This window comes from Mchenga conophoros, linkage group LG1, assembly GCF_057382185.1.
Source record: "Mchenga conophoros isolate Kocher_MC1m ecotype Shallow Benthic linkage group LG1, M_conophoros_male_GT1.1, whole genome shotgun sequence".
Lineage (NCBI taxonomy): Eukaryota > Metazoa > Chordata > Actinopteri > Cichliformes > Cichlidae > Mchenga > Mchenga conophoros.
This window is the reverse complement of record NC_140526.1, coordinates 28,677,688-28,698,015: the sequence shown is the minus strand read 5'-3', so window position 1 is coordinate 28,698,015 and position 20,328 is coordinate 28,677,688. Positions and strand designations below refer to the sequence as shown.

Sequence of the window (20,328 nt, the reverse complement as noted above, 5' to 3'; positions counted from 1 at the left end):
GAGAGAGACAGAGAAAGGTGGATTCGGTGTGTCTGACACACTGCTCTGTCTAAGGCCAAGCCATACACAGTGCAGTCTCCTCCCCTCTCCGGCTTGGCCTATATTAACTTTCCATGGAGCTCCACCTCACAACCAGAGGCACATGGAGTAGGATAACACACCGCCAAGGCTCTGAGAATACATTCACACACATATAAACGGACGGTGGAGTGCACTGGGTCTTTCAAGCTTTCTGCCTTTCGGACTAGGAGTGACGGACATAAAACATACTCTTCTGAATGGACTATTGACTCAGGCACCATGTTGCTCCATTCGTCACTGGAGAATTTCAGCCATGGTAAGAGATCAGAAGATTTTTTCTTTCATAAAGGAATGAGCAAGCTTGAGAGTGACAAGAGCTGAGGACATTTTAGTTTTTGTGCAGACTTTGTATAAATGAAGAACAGGTTCAACATAAGAAAACAGGGGATGCATGCAGGAGGATAGCAATGTCCAGAAATGGAGCTGAGATAAACTCAGATACTCTTTAAAGGTGAAAGTGTGTGTTTTAGTAAGAGACTCTTACCACTGTTGCAAGCAGGTTGACAGCATGTGCACACACTCATTTTCCATACATGAAACACTCTGTGCGCAGCAAACAACACTGATGGACTGCAATAGTGCTGTGTTTGTGTTGGGCCAATGATTAAAAGACTGGCAGAAACAGAAGTAAATTAAAAACATCTCAGTCGGACGTTTCGGTGTAAGACTTGGAGAAACAGTTCTCTTATATCTCATGATAAAAGAGAGGAAGCCCGGAGCACAGAGTGTAATGACCCTGCGGAGATATATCAGTAATAACTGAAATGTAAGTAACAGAAGTCCGGATCTTCTGTCTCCAACGTGATCAAAACGTGAGGGCAGGGTCTCATGAAAGACACAATATGTGACTTTATCTTCTGACCTCCATTCTTGGCTCTATACAACAGAGAAAAGAGCACTCGTGGGGGTGAGGGACAACATATCGCACACAATCAGTGAGTTAAGTGCAAAAGGACTAGATGTCAGTAAAGAGAAGTTCTCTCTTTCTGATTTCTACCTGATCAGCTCAAAGGAAGTGACTTGGAGCAAAGACAGTGAAGCTGCTACCTGAACATTTGCATCACTTTTTACAAGCACACTCAATGCAATTTCTAAAGGCAGTTTCATTCATCTTTTCTAGAAAAGCCGCTTATAAATAATAGATTTACCAAACCAACAAATAATAAATAAATAAATACACCTCAGCTAGGTCTTTATGCTTTTAAAATATAGCTGATAAAAGTACGTAATTACATAGCTCTACGTCTTTGGGAGCATTAATGGACGGGGTAACATATAGCCCAATCGTAATCTGATGTTCAGAGCAGCGGTGAACTATATCATGTCTTTTCCCAACATTTCTCTCTCTCAGTCGCATCACGTTCCGGCAGCATGTAGTTTCTCTCTCCATCGCAGAGCCCACCCCGGCCCGTAAGAGCCAGCCGCATTGTCGGACACATGGGCACTCACATGGTCTGCATGCGGATGCTGATGTAGACTTCTGCGGCTATGATGCTCCTTCCTGCACACCCACCCGTTCCCTCTCCATCCCTCCATTCACAGCATCCACAGAGAGGGAGGACCGGGCGCTCCGCGGGACCATCCGTAGAATGAGGGAATCAAATCAGTGCCGTATTTGATTTCTTCACTTCTTTTCCTCGGGATGTGTAATCCTCGCGGAGATCTGATGTGACGTGATGTCGGGCCGCTAAAAGAGAAACACCCTGTCGGTGCCAAAGGGAGTAAATCCGCATGGCGCATGTGAGTGACCTGTCCGGGTTTTTTTTTTTTAAGTCACTGACAAGACCACTACTGCGCGTCACTAAAAATAAATAAATAAAATGAAACAAAAAGCTAGAAAACAGCTTCGTTTTGCAAAGAAAAGACAAATAATACCATTCGTACTATTGATGCTGCCTTGAGTAAAATTTAACAATGGTTGGAAAATAGAGGGATGACGCTTTCTCAACAGAAATTCTGAGAGGCAATAAATAGGCAATGATTTTCTATTTGGAGGACAACTCAAATTTTAAATGTAAAATACTAAAGAGCAAAGTGTAAGCAAATGATGCACTGAGGTGTTTCAACTAAAATGAACAGCTGTATCTGCTCTGCAGGTTATAATGCAGTATTTCCACCCCCCAGATTTCCAGATAGGAGATCAAATAGGCTGGGTAAAGAATGTTCTTCCTGGTCCATTATCTTGTGGCATCCTCATTTTACGTTGCATAATAGAGCAAGTGACAAAAAACAAAACAAAACAAAAAACTCTTTCTAGAGGTTTGTTACTTCTGGGGGTTGGTCTATTATAAAATGGCCTGCAGTTACGGCTGGTTGAACTTTGCATGCATCAAGAGGTGATAATGAGGTAAGTGATGGTGAGGTTGCCTGTGGTACAGTGCTGCTATCACTTGGACTATAAACACAAACACTGAGTTGGAATGAACTCCAACTTCAAATGTTTTGAATGATTCCTGCTGTATTCAAGTACTGCTCGAAGCATACAGCTCCACCTATAAATATAGATACAGATATATCTGACTGTCAAAGTTCTGGGCTGGAAACAATAGATTATTTTTTGTGTTTTTATTTTTATTTCTTTTTAACCAATTCAATCACCAGTTGCTGACATTTCAGCTGCTTACCAACTTAATTGTTCATTACACTGCTAAAATATCAATACATGTATTATGAGTAATATGACACAGTTGTGTTTCTGTGATAATAAAAATGATCAGAAACATGAGGTGATTAATTCATGATTTTTAGAAATAATGCAAATGATCTAAGTTAAACTTCATTATTTATGAAGCAGTGCCAACTCACTGCATGCTGTTGTCTGAATAATGAACCCAGTGAACCCAGAGTGGGGTTAGGGTATTAGAACTAGAGATAATTACAGTACTCTATCAATGTAATAGTGGGTTGATAATAATTTTAAAAATAAATCAGGAATATTTATTTGTAAATAACTGCTAGTATGCAACTAAAAGCTGGGGAAAACAACAAATAAGTAAAAATAAATTGTTTGTTGAAGACTCGTAGTCGTAGTAGACATCTTTCCGACAGTCAGTGAAGGTGGCCTTGTGACGTCGCTGCTGCCTTTCTCTACCTAGCCTAAATGGCGATTGCAACAGATCCGCATAGCACCGGGAGCGGATCGCAGTCAAACCTCGTCTGGGTTTGATTAAAACTATAGCCCGCCTAATGCAACAAACAAGGACCGTGAGTAACATGTTATATATAGATTCTGATTATTATGTACATGTTATGTTGGATTCGCTGTTATTCGAGCCGTTTAATCGACGTCGGCTTTGTGCTGCTTAGCGCTAGGAAAGCTGTACCACGTAGTCAGAAGCCTCCGCCAACAACGACCCCTTTGTTCGCGCTGTCGGCACATTTCTCGCTGGCTTGATGTTTTTTTTAAGTATATAAAATGAGTGATGTAGTGAGATATGTTTTCCACATATAATTTAGCTCATGTTAACGTCAAAGGGTGGTCGTGGTTATGTTCTAAATTAGATCAACGGCGGTCTCTCGCTTGCTTGCCGTTACTCTGCCATTCTTCGCTTTTTTTTTTTCTCCCCCGCGAGCTAGTCAACAGAGACCGGGCGAGGGCCAAAAGTAGGCGCTGTGAACACGGTTATTCGTCTTTAATGTGTAGTATTCGTGTACTCTCGTGGATACTGATCTTCGTGAAGCTTCTAAATGTTATCTCTTTAATTTTAACGATACCTAGAAAACCGGACTAGCAGGCGCGTCACTGGAGCGGGGGAGGGGTTAGCTTCTCGTAATGTCACCGCGTTCAAAAGCCGGCCGAGCGAGGCAGCTTGTTGCTTAATGGAAATCCCTAACACATGTCAGCCTTACAGAGTGAGACATCTTCATAGAAGACGGAAACAATGTGTCAAATGATGGGCTCAAACCCAGTTTGCTCTGGCACAATACATGTGTTCTCACACTTATTTTTTGTTTTGTTTTTCTTTGTCTTTCAGGTTATATCCAAGTAAAATGGAGGATAGTTTTGATTGCGACTGTGGCGAGCTAGAGCCACCTGATCATTGAGGCTGAGGAATTACTTTAGAGACTTAAAGGCCAGACTCATTTCAATTTTTATAGACGACGTGAATTGACAGGAAAACTACACAGACAGATCTATACATATATTTACAAAGGAAAAAAAGAAAGAAAGAAAGAAAAGAATTAGCAGTGCGTTTACTCACATGAAGCTGCTCAGGACCAGTCATACACTGAATGTATTTGCACTGTGAGGATGCAATTACGTGCTTTTATAGTTTAAGATCGTGCCAGTGCGCTTTAATTTGCCTCAAAGACCATTCCATTTGCCGTCTGCAAACACTAGTTTACTTAGAGCTGTTCATTTAAATATATCCACACATTCAGGATTGGAGGATGAATTCAACTTTAAAATTTTCTCTCCTTACTCAAAATGGAAGGAAACTTTGACTACACATTAAAACCTTGCATCTGACAGTGACAGCTAGAGGGGGTGACTTGGTAGTCGTCTGTACAGGGGTCAGCGGAACCTCTGAAGCAAGGGGGGGCGGGGATTCCTCTGTTAAGTGCGAAAATTGGGCTTGAAACGGGCCAGAGGATTAACATTAGAGATAGCAGAAGCTTGGTGTAGAAGCCCACAAAAACAAAAAGTCATGGCAGAGAAGTTTGAGTCATTGATGAACATCCACGGCTTTGACCTGGGTTCTCGCTACATGGACTTGAAGCCTCTGGGCTATGGAGGGAATGGCCTCGTGTTCTCAGCAGTTGACACTGACTGTGACAAGCGTGTAGCCGTGAAGAAAATTATCTTGACTGACCCCCAGAGCGTCAAGCACGCCCTCCGGGAAATCAAGATTATCAGACGCCTCGACCATGACAACATTGTCAAGGTATGTTGGGAGGTTCAAAGTTTAAAAAAAAGAAAAGAAAACGTTGCTATCTTTTTTTTATCTGGCTGTGACAGAAAATGAAAAGACTTCATGATCAACACATACCCTCCTTTTTATGGAACTAGGTGTTTGAGACGTTGGGCCCCAGCGGTCGCAGGCTAACAGAGGATGTGGTGTCTCTTACGGAGGTCAACTCGGTCTACATTGTGCAAGAGTACATGGAGACTGATTTGTGTCAGCTACTGGAGAGGGGCCTTCTCTCAGAGGATCACGCCCGGCTCTTCATGTACCAGCTCCTCAGGGGCCTTAAATACATCCACTCTGCCAATGTGCTGCACCGTGACCTCAAGCCTGCCAACCTGTTTGTCAACACGGAGGACCTGGTACTTAAAATCGGGGACTTTGGACTGGCACGCATTATGGACCCTCACTACTCTCACAAGGTAAGACCAATTGCAGAGTTTTGCTGGTCTGCTGTGGTTTATGATGGGTGGTTATAATGCAGCACAGGCTACAGCGCAAAGCAGAACAAATATAGCAGCGCTGGTGAACTCTTTGCCCATATACGAGTGCTCTGCTGCTCTGACACGAGATGTTTATTGCCCAGTAATGTGGTACTCCCCAGGGTGACTCAGTTTTTTGAGCAGGAAGTGAGCTAGAAAGGATGTGGTTCCTTGAGGTAAGGCCTCGCCTTCCCTTCTCATAAGTGAGGGTTGAAAACAAAGCCGTGGGAAACATTTTTTTCCATTATGTAAAAGTATAGACGATAAGAATTGGAGATTAGTTTGTGATAATGTGGCTTAATTAAGACGTGCTACAATAGGATCTCCAGCGGAGGGTGTGTGTGTGTGTGTGTTTGGGGGGGGGGGTGTAGTAATGTTTTCACAATGACACAAAACCGGAAGAGTTCAACGTTGCGCCTCCATCAGCTTTTAGAGAAAACTGACGAAGGCTTGAGGCTGCAAAAATTTGTTGTGGACATCCTGCTCTTAAAAAATAAAAATTGAGGATTTGTTACATCTGAAAGGAGGATGCTTTGCATGAGTTCTCTTTGCATGAGGTCATTGCTCCAATAAGCAAATTCTCATGCATGAGACTTTTAGAAGTGAAGACATTTGTGTCCCTTGCTGTTTTCTTTGTTCATGGCTTTTCACTGGTTTCTGAAAGATGCTTACTGTAAACACGTGCTTAGAAAGCCAAATGCTGGCACGCCATCTGTTGAATGCACACATTTTAATGCTTTCTATAAAACCACCTTTGTTCTGTGAAGCAATGTAATTGTAGCATTAAAGAAGCTGTTTCTGTCTTCAGTGTGAGAAGAGTATAGATCAGCCTGTGTAATTGCAGCCACGTGGGAGGCCTGTGTAGCTCTTGTGTGTTGCTGTCACCTTTATAAAGGGATGAGGAAATTCCAGTTGATGGCCATATGGTGGTGTAATGTGAGGAAATCTAGGTTGGGAAGCCTGTCCCTCCCTCTGTGTCTCTGCCCGGATCTTCTTGAGGCGCTAAGGTGGTCAGATGCTTGCATGTGTCTCGGATTAGTCACAGAAGGGAAATGGGGCTCAAGTGATGGGTGATCTCACTGGATGGTACTGTCTCATTCATATCCATTACTCATCCAGGCTCCTGCCACACAATGCATCCCTCGAAATAGACTTACGCACCCTTGTTTACCATAACTGGCTTAATTGCCAGTTAAATACGAAAACTGCGTTTTGGTCATGTAGTCACATTTTCAGCTCTGACTGTTTTCATATGAGTCATGTCTTTTGAGACAGTATGTCACTGCGCACTAGGAAGAGTAAGGTAATAGTTGCTGGGAAGGAATGAGAGCTTCACAGTTTAGTGTCTGTAGCAGGCCAGATGCTTTAGAGAAGTTTTTATTTTTTCCCTCCTTAAGCTGCTTGCCTGGGGTCAGAGCTCAAAGATGTACTGCAGCAGATTACTGCTGCTCAAAGATGGAAACGCTATAGTCAGATTGACTAACTGGTTTTCCATGAAGCTCTCCTTACTGTGTTTTTGTTTGTTTTGTTTTTGTTTTGGGGTTTTTCATTGTTTTTGTGATAATAGCTGTACCAAGGGGCAAAGTTAAGCTAGTATCTTTACCAACCACCTTTTTATGGCTCCTAGACTCATTTAAAGTGAGTGTCTAAGAACAAATGAGGCGTGTTTAAAAATGAACTTGGCACCCCCAGATAACACACCAGTGGCACAGCGTGAAGGTGTTAAAAAAACAGTTGGTTTTACTGTTGACCACATGCCACATTCACTGGGGGGCAAATGCTCTTTCACGACCACCCTCTACTTAGAGCATAGGGTCCGAGACGCAGTGCTGGAGTGCAATGTATTTGAATAACATCATTTCTAAAAAAAAAAACAGCTATTTTTCAAGTGAACTTCAGTTTCTAGTTTAGCTTCGGTAATGTGATCTTGGATTCATGCATCAGTGGTGCATTCACCAGGCATTTGTTTAATCCTTTCCTCCCACGCTTTTTCTTTCTTATAATGCCTTGGCTAAAAGACATCAACAGCTCATGGTTCCCTTTAGGCTTTTAATAATCCTGCATAGCTTTGTTTTAAGCACAACTACCTGTTTCTGTGGGGAAACAGTTTCTGTCTCTGTGAGCTTTGAGGTCTCGCCTAATAGTGGCTCATACTCAAGAATGACAAAAATTCACGTGTACTCATCCAACTTTTCCAACCCCAGTTCCCCTCCTTTTCCCAGCCAGCCCTTTGTCTCATTGTGGGAGCCTTGCTCAGAGCCTTATTTGAAGCTGATCTAAAGCCTGCGTTCGCTTTCAGTCTTGTCCCAAACTTTAGCTAGAGACTAAGCTGAACCAAAAGTCAGTCAAAGAAGCTTTTAACAGTTTTAAACAAGAATTGCTGAGGCTTTAACAATTTTTACTGTGTGTCTAAGTTAAGCAGTTTGAGTGTGTCAAAAATACATTCTCTAGAAGTGACATCCAGTCTAGTCTTCGCTATTCTTGTGATTTATCACTGAGAGATCGTTTGGCTTGGCAAACCATTTAAAGGTTTGTCTTTTTATGACGCCTAGAAAAAAGTGGCAAACTTGTCAGACATTCGCATAATTTTGTGCTGTGGAAACGGTTGTTTGCATGTTGCCTGTCAGACTATTGAATATTGAAAAAGTGTGATCTTGTGCTTGCCTGTGGTTTGGTATAATTTTCAGTAATTTGAGATGCTATAGAGGTGATAGCCGTGACGTTGTTAGGAATGTTATAAAAGACCTTCACAAGGTTTGTTTCTGCCACACATTCATCAAAGTGAACAATTCTAAGCCACAGCTGCAATAAAAAGCATACTTGACCCAGTTATTTAGCTACCACTGGGCCTGTCTGGTGCCAGACTTTACAAGATTCAGAATAAATGCAGCAAAGTTGACTTCAGGCTCAATGAGTTTTAGAGAGCTGGTTTTGATTATTCCACCCTGTACTTTCTTGATTTTAAACAGTAGTTTAATCTTGTTCTGCAGCAAGCAGATGTATCACAAATTATTCAGAGAAGCCAAAGATCCAGATGGAAATGTTTTTTTTTTTCTTATTTATTAGGCGCACATCCTCCTCATTTAGTACTTGACAGTTGAACTCGGAAGTGAATCTGTATTGGCAACAAAATTGATTACTTATTTTTCGGTCAACAGCTTTATCCTGGATTGGGAGGTGGGGGAGGATCTTTCTGATTCTCCAGAAGCCACCTTTACTGACATCTGGTTAAACCTGCTTGAGGTTGCTCTGACTAACCACAGCCTGTCACATGGAGAGGCCTAGTTGTGAATCATTAAATGTCAGCCTGAGCTGTTGTAGATCCAGTAGTGAAGTTATTCACCAGCTGCTGCTGGAGGTACTGACATTGTTAATGCTTTAAAGCTTTATGGTGAATGGTCCGCTTGAAAATCTGTAAAAGAATTGAGCTGGAAGGTTCACCTAATGCACTTTATGCACTTAGCTGGTAGGCAAACTTTAATCTGTTCCTTTTAGTTCAGAGTCCATTACGCATTGTCCTTACTCTCTGCAATGACTCTTTCAAGCTAACCTAATTTACATTCTCTGTTAAGCTGGTTGTGTGTGTTTCTCCCCCGTAAACACAATCTCACAGGTCGGCTTTACCAGCTGCTTCTCAGAATGGGTTCTGGTCCCAGTCACTAGGTATGACCTGTCTATGTGCCAGACTATCTCTTAATTCCCCCCACCTCTTTACAATCTTTATAGGTCCCATCAAAACAAGGGCTTGCAGGCACTTAAGGATAGGATGACATCAAGTATTTGTGGCTAAATTTGGGCAGAAATGGGAGCCTCCCACAGTGGTGAGCAGTCCATTTTGGTCCCACAAACTACCACTCCATGTGGGGGGGAAAAAAGAGCGCAGCAAGGGTGTTGTTTTACCACTCCCCCTCCCCCCATTGAGTGTGTAGACACACATACAGAGGTCAGCTTCCTTTATGCTTGGTGCCCTCCTGGCCTTGTGACTAGTCAGGCACTGTTTGAGTGCAGGTTAGTGGCAGTGGGGTATTATCCTGCTCAGACTGCTGACATGGCCTGCTCTCCCCTCTTTTCATTGGTCTCTTCTTTTTTGGGCGGGGGGTCTTTGTATGCTGTGTGGTGTACGTGACCAGCACAGAGTACGGCTGTTAAGGAGATGGCACAGGGCTCTGAATGTTTAGCACAGACTTGCAGGATAGTGTCACATCTCCTGTTACCTGTATTGTGTGGCAAACGTGGAGGTACATGAAACAAGGGTAATCATAGCTTTAGAGCTCGGCGATATGAGATTTTTTCATATCACGATATGTTTTTTTTTTTTTTTCATTTCAGGCGATAATGATATCTATCACGATATAAGCCAAATAACTATATTTGTAAGATTTAAATGTGCCGTTGCTCACAAGTAAAATGTGAAATAATCAGCAGCTTGTTTTTATTTAAATATTTATTTCCCATAATAAGTTCAACAGGGTAGATGTACTTAAGGAACATGAGACTTTTTCAGATAAATAAAGGCAAATATTGCAAACTACACAAAAGGCAGCCGCTAAAGCGTTTAAGTTTCAAAATAGAACAAACGAAACAGACTAAATTGTCAATTCCACTTAGAAACAAAATATTAATTCTAAAAATAAATCTTAGTTTGTTTTACAGAAGAACAGACAAAACTGACTAACTTTTGTCAATATCAAATAAACTGAGAACTAAAAGGAAATTCTCAATCTCTCCTTGTTGTATATCTTAGCTTTTCAAACAGTGTTAACAGTTACTTTAGTCTGACAAAAGCCGAATGACGAATTGGCGCTTCCAGTCAGAGACTGAGGCTACGTCCACACGTACACGGGTATTTTTGAAAACGGAGATTTTCCGTTTTCGTTTTAAAAAATAATCACGTCCACACATAAAGGCAGAAATGAAGGAAAACGCTGCTATGAACATGCCAAAGCAGCAGGTGGCGCTAGATTCCTAACCGTGCCGAAATGTTGGCCAATCAGAAGTCTAGAAGCCTCGGTGGGAAAAAGTAAACAAAGCTGGGGCATAGAAGCAGAACAGAGTCGTATGTGTGGAGGGACAGTAACTGTGTGTATATGTAAGCATTTAAACACTGCAGAGAGTAGAATTAACAGTAACAGTATTGTAGAAATTCATTTCACCGAAACAATAACGTGGCGCAGTGTGACGCATGCACCAGTTTATTGTATTTCCAGACTTGCTTTCGGCACAATTTACAGTGCACGCTACTCTGTTTTTTGTCAGACTTGAAATAGCCGAAATACCTTCACACTACGGAACTTCTATGGCTCTTCCGTTTGACAATCTCTCCGGCATTGGAACCATCATCTGTTTTCTCTTCGGTCACGCTCGGTTGATTTTTCTAGTCAGCACACTCATTTCCTCCATTACGCGCTGGCTCCATTACCCGCTGGCTGCTTCCCAAACAAACACACGTGCGGCTTGGCACTTGTGCTGTACGTAACAAGTCACGCGACGTGACGCTGCGGCTGTGATTGGTTCGGCTCTGCGCTACTTAATTTGGATTGGCTGACCTTTTATTTATTTTTTTTTTTTTGAGGACAAGAGCGGCGAGGTCTATCGCGATAGCTTAATTTCTCTATCGAGTAAAAGTTATATCGCGATACATGTCGTTATCGTTCTATCGCCCAGCTCTACATAGCTTTTATTGTGAATCACTGCAGACTTATGAGCATCTTACCACTGAATGAAAACAAACTGAAAGTAACTTGTCACTCATAAAAAAATAATAATAACAATAATAATAATGATAATGCTGCACTATTTCCAGTACTGTAATGTATTTTTTAGAGGGTTACAATTAATGTCTGGTTTCCCACCACGACAGGGCCATCTCTCTGAAGGTCTTGTCACAAAGTGGTACAGATCTCCTCGCCTGCTGCTCTCTCCTAACAACTACACCAAAGCCATCGACATGTGGGCTGCTGGCTGCATCTTTGCTGAGATGCTCACAGGGAAAACCCTGTTTGCAGGTAAATGTTGACTCAGTTTGTTATGTCAGACTCACTCCTCACACCTTGTGTAAAATCAGTCTTTAAGGTGGCTCAAGTGACAGAGTTAAATGTCAAGTATAGGTGTGATGACACATATGCTAATTTTGTTTGTTAAACACATGGTAAACCAGACAGTCTGGTTTGACTTTGCGTATTCGGCCGGTGCAGGGAGAGACTGTTCTTGTTAAAACAGCCTTGAGCTGACCACAAGGCAAATGAAATCTCAATTCCCATGATCTGAAGCAGATCATGGGAATCGAGGCTGCCTCACTCAAACTCCCTCAGTCATGCAGAAGTTGAGTCATGGGTTCTCCTCTAAAAAACTCCATAATATTTCTGTTTGCTGTTTCAGGAGCTCACGAACTGGAACAGATGCAGCTGATCCTGGAGTCAATCCCTGTACTACGAGACGAAGACCGCCAGGAGCTCCATAGCGTAATTCCCGTCTTTATCCGCAATGACATGACCAAGCCTCACACACCATTGGCCAAACTGCTGCCTGATGTCAGTCCGCAGGGTAAGTACCACTTTAATTAATCAGAAGTACTTGGAGCCTTATGAAGTGCTTGTGAACCCAGGGTCATGGTCGTGTACTTCATAGATCACATCTCGTATTTCCAGCTTGATAATCTCATTGTCCTTCTCCTTTACAGCCCTTGATTTCCTGGAGAAGATCCTGACCTTTAACCCCATGGATCGTCTGACTGCGGAAGAGGCCCTGGCACACCCCTATATGGCTGACTACTCCTTCCCCCTGGATGAGCCTGTGTCTCTGCACCCCTTTCACATTGAGGATGAGGTAGATGATATCCTGCTCATGGACCAGAGCCACAGCCACACTTGTGACAGGTGTGCCTTCTCACTTATTTCCCTCTCACATATTCTCTTGGGATTAACTTCAGCGGAATTTGTTTTGCTGTGCTTGCTGCAAGTGAGCAGCTCTCACTGTTTGACTAGAGTTTATTTGCAAACTTAGTCTGTATATGACTGTTGCTAATGAAGTCTTTCTATTTCTTTATCCATTAGGTATCATGAGAGCCAGTTCTCAGAAGCTGACTGGCACTTGCACAGCACCCATGACCCAGACGAAGTTCAGGTTGACCCAAGGGCACTCTCCGATGTAACGGACGAAGAGGTCGTCCAGGTGAGTTATTTTTGACAAACGCTTCAAACCTACTATCAAAACTATTTTCACTGCTTTTTCAGAACCTTAAGGGTGATTAATTCTGGGCAAGGAAGCAAGTATTGGATTGATCTTAAAGTGGTATACATCAATAAAAGCCTTAAGGCCGGGTTCCCATTCATAGATTGAGCTTTATTGCTAACATAAATAAACATTATTTCAGAGGCGGCCTTCCTTGAATTTTACATGTATTTTTGTTTGGATAGGCTTAATCCATGTCTGAAAAAAGCTAGGTGCAAGAGAGCTCATTCCTTACTAATATAAATTGGATTTAAATCAGTACTGACTTAAATGATCAGATTCTGAAAGGTAGCTGTTGTCTTTTTCTAGGTGGATCCTCGTAAATATGCTGATGGAGATCGAGAGAAGTTCCTGGACGAGCCGTCCTTCGACTACTCAACCCCATTCCCACTAGAGAGATCTTGGCAGGATGACCACCACGAGAACAAATACTGTGACTTGCAGTGTAGCCACACCTGTAACTACAAGGCTGTGTCGCCCTCCTACCTGGACAACCTCATCTGGAGAGACAGTGAAGTCAACCACTACTACGAACCCAAGCTTATCATCGACCTCTCCAACTGGAAGGAGCAGCAGAGCAAGGAGAAGGCAGACCGCAAGTCCAAGAGCAAATGCGAGAAGAACGGGCTGGTAAAGGCTCAGATCGCATTAAAGGAGGCAGAGAAGAGCCCTGTAGAGAAGGACAAAGTGCAAGAGAAACACCAGACGGAAAAGCCTCAGAGCCAGCAGAACCAAGGCTTTGACTTTGACTCCTTCATTGCCAGCACCATCAAGCTGAGCCTGCAGCCGGAGCCCTGTCAGGAGGTGACCCTGCTCAACGATGTGGGGCTCCTGAATGAGGTGGGCCTCCTGAACGAGCTCAACTTTTCTGTCTCCCAGCTCGAGGCTCCTCGCTCAACCTCTATGTCCAAGTCCATAAGTCAGGAGAAGGAGGAGAAGTGCCTGGTAAATCTCGCCCAGCTAGGTGGCGGAGGGCTGGGAGTGGTCGGCGGGGACTGCGTCTGGCCTGCTCGCCCCTGGGAGAGCTCTGGGGACACGGTCGGAGAGAATGACATTTTGATAGACGAAGCGTGCTGGGACATTGGCAAAGAGGACCACCTCCAGAAGGAAAGCCCTTACACCAGCTACCTGGACCACCTGTTCAGCAGGAGGGAAGAAGTAGTCTCCGAGACTGCCAGCCCGCAGATTGGGTCCCCGGTGGTGAGAGAGCTAGACGAGAGCTTCCTTGACAGAAGCACGGAGATTGTGCTCAATATGCAGCTGGACTCTCTGGCCCTTCCTGGCTTTGACAGCACTGATGAACTGCCTCTAAAATCCATCCAGGCGTCCCTCACCCCCTGCGCTGTCAAATGCTCCCCACAAATTGCCCACAAAACGTACAGCAGCATCTTCAAACATCTTAATTAAGGAAATGTATATCTTCCTCACAGTGCAAAATCTAGGCAGTTTTGTTTTTATGTTGCTTTTTTTTTTTTAAATAATATGGTATACTGTACTTGAATCATTTCATACCTTTTTTTTTGTTATTATTATGTTTGTTTGTTTGTTTGTTTGTTTTTTTTAAAGAGTCGAAAAGGGTGATTTTATTTAAAGAGTTTTGATCATCACTCTGAGCCTTGATCACCAGGCCTTCATGGGTTAATGTCTACACCCTCATTGCTATACTGGCATGTCAGTCGCACATTTAAGTACTGTAGATGAAAGAGGAGCGGGAAAGAAGTATCTAGAGGAGGGAGGATGAGGTAGAGAGGATTTAAGAGATGAAGTTTGGCCGTTCTGGGTGTGACATAAAGAAGGAAGGTAGACGCTAACATTGCTGTGGGGTTTTAAAGTGCTCTCAAACAGCCTTTCCTGGGGTGGGGTGTCTTGTTTGTCATGTTTTTTTTTGTTTTTCCTTCTTTTTAAAATATTCTTTGACCTTCTGACATTTTTTTTTTCCCTGAAGAAAGCTTCCTTGAAAACCCTTTCATACTGTAAATCTGACACATGATGCCAGCAGCAACCATTATCGTAGGCGTTAATGTAAATGTGTTATCTACCTCAAGGTAACAGCCGCGAGAGACACTCGAAGCCGCACTAGTGCTTTACACACATGACCATCCTCATACCATGAAATGAAGTGGTCGCGTAGATGAAATCTGTCTCACTTTAGCAATTAACATAGTGAGGTGTTTCAGTAATCATTTATTTATTTCTAGCAAAATGTGCGCTATTTATTTTATCAAAATGTGTTATTTCAATGTGATTATTGAAGATTTGAGGAGTTGGGCAGACTTCCATTTTCATTTTTGGCACTATACGGGCGTGCAAGTGTTCTTTTGTTTTAAGGTAGGATGCATATTCATGTGTTATGTTGAAGTCGAGGCTTTCCATTTTCCATCAATACTGTTCTAATGGATATCTTTTTTTTTTCTTTTTTTTAAAAAATGGGTGCGTTTTGTCTTTAGTGGAGAAAAAAATTATTTTATGGTTTAAAGAAGCGCCTAAAAGTCTTAATTTTTTTTTTTTATCCAAATGTAAAAAAATAAAATAAAATTAAAGTTGCGTGCATGGAGGCAGGAGAAAGGTACAGTTAATGGTGAGTATAATGTACGTCAGTTTTAATTGTACTTTTTTGTTTTTTGTTTGTTAAATTTCTATGTACTTTTTCCAGGCAAGCATGATGAAATTAGGTTAAGGTGTAGCATGTAGAACACTTACGGACTTTTTTTGTAATCATTGGTTCCCCTGTTCTACAAAATATCTCAATAAAAATTATTGGCAGAGAGTTTAGCCTCCTCTTCCTTGTTCTTGATCGGGGATTGGCCCCGTCATAAACCTGGTCCTTGGAGAAGACGTGCCGCCAAATCTACGTGCCACTTTTAAAGTCCAAGTAAGCAGACTGGATTTCACTGGAAGTGCTGGGGACACGGGATTTGAATCACCAGCTAAATGTAGCTCTGGTTGAGACCACCATATTTCAAAGCTGCCAACTTGGTTTCCACCTGCTTCTCATATAAAATGCTACAGAGAAGCGAGCAGGATTACACGACAAGTACTTTTCCATTCTACAGTCCTGTTCTCTAACACCGACGCAGCATAACTACATTTCCAAACTTCCTGTTAGGGAACAACTTCACGAGATGAAATCGGACTGTGGAGAAATAATAGGTTTTTGTAGGGTGTGGTGACATTGTCAAAGTCACTCTGACAGTTCATTTTCACATCAATCGTGCAGGATCGTAGGGTTGTTTGGATTTTTGGGGGGTGGGTGTACTAAAATGTGCAAAGACAAGCTTGTCTGGCTCACATTAAAGGCAGTGATTCTAAGTGAGGTAGAGCCAGTTTTAATCAACCAGTGGGCTGATTGGGATGCTTTGGTTCATATTCTTGGATGGCATGATTTTGTCTTAAAGCCAAATCTTTCTAAACAAGTTAGTACTTGTGCACGAGAATGGGCATTTCTCTTTTAGCATTGGAAAATGTTTTAGTCGCTAAACACGGTTGTCTACAGTTTGTAGTCATCCATTTTCTTAACTGCTTATGATGTCCAGGATCACAGTGGAGCTGAGGCCTATCCCAGCTACATGGCGCAAAAGGCAGGGTACTTCCAGTTTATCGAAGAGCTGAAAACGGAGACGATTCACATCTTAATTAAACTACCTGGAGAGATTCTGTGTAGGCACGGGGACTGGGAGAAACTCCGGACCCCGCCTGGAGATCCTCTTGCTGTGACAGCGCCTCCCAGTTTTTATTCATTTATTCTCTGGCAGTAGAAACGCTTTGTTCTCCAAAACATGGCAGCATTAATCCACTGTGTATGTCATCACATGCAGAACAGTTTATCTAGTTGTCAAAATCTGCCAATGCCACTCCGTGCCAAGTCATGAACGTGAACATTGTAAAAAACATTTATAGAACTTGAGCGCAACAGTTGGATGAACATATCACAGGGAAACAGCCTGTCTGTGATAGGGGAAGAGGAGTGTGGTGGTGTAGCGAAGGACAGATAACCGACGCGAGGGATGCTGCGTAAACGGCGGTTCTTCCTCCGTTACACTGCAGAGGGACAGCACTGGGTGTGAGGCTGATTGAGTGACAGGCTGTCCCGTGATACCCGGCACTGTTACGTTACTGTAATACACTATTGCACACACATAATCCCTGTGGTTTGTTCTCAAAGTGTGTGTTTTTGATGTTCGTGGTCTATATAAGTTATGTGCAGTGCTTGTGTTGCTAGTTTACAGTACTGAGTCACCCTTAGAGGGTAAAAGAGCCCCTCCCAGGTCACAGTACACACCAATGCTCTTTCTCTTTATAAAACTTGAAATCCCCACTTGAACATTTTTAAATGTGATCCACAAAGTGAAGTGAAGCATATAAAGTCTGGTCACGCAGAAGCTGTTTTACCCAGTTAAGCACGTCTCTAACCCAGAGCTCACGAGCCTCTGGCTGACTCTTGGCTAGAATGCGTTTGTTTTGAGTGGCAAGGCTTCTCTTAATATGTTACTGTTTGCCCATTGAGGGCAAACTGCTTTAATACTGCCTTACAGTGTGCACAGTCCTCTGAGCAGGCAAGAGTCTTTATTTTAAAGTAATTTAAAGTAATATTAGAGAGTGAGGGGGGGGAATCGTGGTACAAAGGTTGGAACCCGTTGTCCCTCAGTAATCAGCTACAGCTGGGCTTGGATTTTTCACCGCAGCTACTTCGTGCTGCGAAAAAATTAGGCCAGCTCTGTCTTGTTTTTCTGCCTTCCTAGTAACGACACTGTGATTAAACCCTGCTTGAATACTGAGATGAAAGCCAACACCTGATTTGCATCAAGTGCAAGAGTAAGAGGCGTGCCCAACAACCAAATGTAGGCCAAACACTCTGAAGAAAGCACTCTTTCCACCACAACAGCACGTATTCCACATCTTCCCTCTGCAGTATTTTTTTTTCTTTTTACTGCAGCTTCATATTTGCCTAGATTTATGTGTCGATCCTCTCTGTTGTCATTCCCCACCCGAGGTCTTCCTCATGCCCTGGGCCTGTCAGGTGCCACCAGGTTAAAAATAAAATCCAGCAGCACCAGGATAAGCAGCTCAACTCACCATCAATCAGCTGACAGTAGCTTACCACATCGCCTCCTAATTCAAGGTTATGAATGCTATTCTCTTTCCTGGGAAGCCAATTAAAACTCCTAGATGAGGAACTGCTTAAGCTTCCACAGAATTTCCTTCAACGGCGAGCCCTAAAATACCTCGTGTAAAAGCGGTGACCTGCTTGGCACTGGCTGCAGGTTTTGCACTCGGGCTGAACAAACGTGGGGACAAAGCTTCCGGCAGTTATCTGCCACAAATCGAGACTGCTCATTATGGCTGCACGGTGTCAGGATGTGTGTCCATATTCAGACCAGAGCTGTGCTGAGCACCGGTCACTAAAGTTAGAACACAAAGTGCCTTTATAAATATAGACGTCGCCACTTTGAAAGCTTCGACTCTGGCCAAAATTACAGCCTGTCCCGACCACTGATATCAATGTGTCGTTTCTAAGCTTTGACATCACAGTTACAGATTCTCCTCAAACTGGGAGACACTGTATAGTGGAGGGGAACGAATATTTGCAGTACTTCTGACTTGAATCATGCACTTTATATTAATACATTCCAGCTTGGCTGCTTCTCCAGTAATGGAAATTAAAGCAGTCATTGTGTGGCTGGGAGGGCAGGGGGGGAGACACGAACCCTTTTCTGGCCTCCTAAAGGAGAAACGTGCTGGAGAGACTGCTGGATGCACAGCAGCCAATCTTTCAGTGTTGTTTAAAACTTGAAATCCAAACTGTAGAAAAAGTCACAGTACGCAAAATAAAAGTCGTTTTCATACTCGTCGTTTTAAGAAGAGAACGAAAACGCGCCGGCACTCACTTTAGGACTCGAAGCACTTTTGGGGCCGCTGTGATAAACAACAGCAGCTAACATCATAATAATGTGCCCTTAATCAGAGAAAAACAATCTAAAAACCCGTTGATATTCACAGAGTCCTCGTCACAAAATGTTCCCTGTGCCTGCAGAGTAGCAACAGCTGTTCCCAGTGAAGCCCATTTATTACACAGAGACGACCAATTTAGCTGAAGAGGGTCCATTATGAAACAATTTTCTTTTGTGTGCATGTGTGTGTGCATAAGCAACGGAAAGGACAAAAATATGACATTTTGTGGTGTTATACAATCAACATGTTCCATTTTACTAAGTTAGATTGTAGTAATAAAGTGATTTATTAGGACCAAAGTGCTTCTTGAAACTAGTCTGCCACTACTGAAATGCTTCCCAACACTTACTTGGGCAATTATGCTGAAGCTTGATCTAAATGAACTTTAATTTCAAGCATGTATTCTGAGTAGAAACAGCTTAAACAGGTTTGCAGACTTTGGCCCACAAATAAGGTTTTAAATATATCCGTGTTCTTTTTGGAGACCATCTTTACTGTTGCACAGTTCTCCCATAAGATAAGATAAGATAAGATAAGATAAGATAAGATAACTCTTTATTGTCATTGCACAGTCATACATAGTACAGTAGTACAATGAAATTGGAAAAACTGTCCTACGTCGGCACTACATATAACACAACACGACACGATATGACACATCACAACGTAACAAACAACACAACACAGTATATTAACTTAGTATAAAAAAGAAGAATAAGTGTATGTGTATTGCACACTGTTATTATTGCACATTAATTATTATTGCACCTTGTTATAAATATAAATATTATTGTTATCGTTTTAAACATTGTTACCTCCCCCTAAAAAGTCCAGGGAGGTATCCAGTCAGGTCAGCTATTTACATTGATCAGGGCTATTGCCCTGTTGTAAAAGCTGTCCTTGAGTCTATTTGTTCGGGACCTCAGCAGCCTGAACCTCCTGCCAGACGGCAGCAGCTTAAACAACCGGTGTCCTGGGTGTGTGCAGTCCCGTAGGATGCTGCGTGCCCTCTTGAGACAGCGAGTGCTGTACAGGTCCTTCAGGGAGGGAAGAGGATGTCCAATGATTTTTTGGGCCATGTTGATGACCCTCTGGAGTGCCTTTCTGTGTGCTGTGGTGCAGCTGGAGAACCACACACCGATGCAATATGTCAGCACACTTTCAATGGAGCAGCGGTAGAAGACGGTCAGCAGCTCCTTCTTCAGGTCCATTTTTCTGAGGATTCTCAGAAAGTGGAGACGCTGTTGGGCCTTCTTTAAGACCGCAGAGGTGTTAGAGCTCCATTGGAGGTCTGTGTCTATGTGCACACCCAGAAACTTGAAACTGGAGACCCTTTCCACGCACTCCCCGTTGATGCTGACAGGCTGCAGCTCGGACTTCCTCCTTCTGAAGTCAACTACCAGTTCTTTTGTTTTGGTGGTATTGAGGTCCAGGTTGTTGTCTGCACACCAATCTGACAGCCTCTGAACTTCAGCTCTGTATGCAGTCTCATCTCCCCCTGAGATGAGCCCCACCACAGTGGTATCATCTGCAAACTTGATGACTGTGTTGTCTGGGTGGGAACTAACACAGTCATGTGTGTACAGAGTGTACAGTAGGGGACTCAGTACACAGCCTTGTGGAGAGCCGGTGTTGAGGCTGAGGGCTGAGGAAAGATGAGGCCCCACTCTAACTCTCTG

At 43.0% G+C, this 20,328-nt stretch overlaps 1 protein-coding gene across 3 annotated transcripts; it reads left to right on the top strand.

Moving 5' to 3' along the window:
• The first annotated feature begins 121 nt into the window (after positions 1-121).
• On the top strand, positions 122-15,467 carry mapk6 (mitogen-activated protein kinase 6). 3 transcript variants are annotated; one of them, XM_085273494.1, is made up of 8 exons: positions 122-337; positions 4,056-4,967; positions 5,093-5,410; positions 11,331-11,475; positions 11,849-12,013; positions 12,150-12,345; positions 12,523-12,640; positions 13,010-15,467. In XM_085273494.1, the coding sequence occupies exons 2-8, from the start codon at positions 4,731-4,733 to the stop codon at positions 14,105-14,107; spliced, it is 2,277 nt and encodes a 758-aa protein (XP_085129620.1). In that variant the 5' UTR covers positions 122-337; positions 4,056-4,730; the 3' UTR covers positions 14,108-15,467. The 3 variants fall into 3 exon arrangements, with proteins under 3 accessions (XP_085129620.1, XP_085129629.1, XP_085129611.1); XM_085273503.1 differs by lacking the exon at positions 122-337 and adding an exon at positions 1,492-1,821; XM_085273485.1 differs by lacking the exon at positions 122-337 and adding an exon at positions 3,129-3,285.
• The last annotated feature ends 4,861 nt before the right edge of the window (positions 15,468-20,328 follow it).

What these genes read in the sequence shown, in the direction of transcription:
- mapk6 (XM_085273494.1), top strand. Translation starts at nt 4,731, where the DNA reads ATGGCAGAGAAGTTTGAGTCATTGATGAACATCCACGGCTTTGACCTG. An exon ending in ACCATGACAACATTGTCAAG is followed by an intron (nt 4,968 to 5,092) that starts GTATGTTGGGAG and finishes TTATGGAACTAG; the next exon opens with GTGTTTGAGACGTTGGGCCC. An exon ending in GCCTGATGTCAGTCCGCAGG is followed by an intron (nt 12,014 to 12,149) that starts GTAAGTACCACT and finishes TCTCCTTTACAG; the next exon opens with CCCTTGATTTCCTGGAGAAG.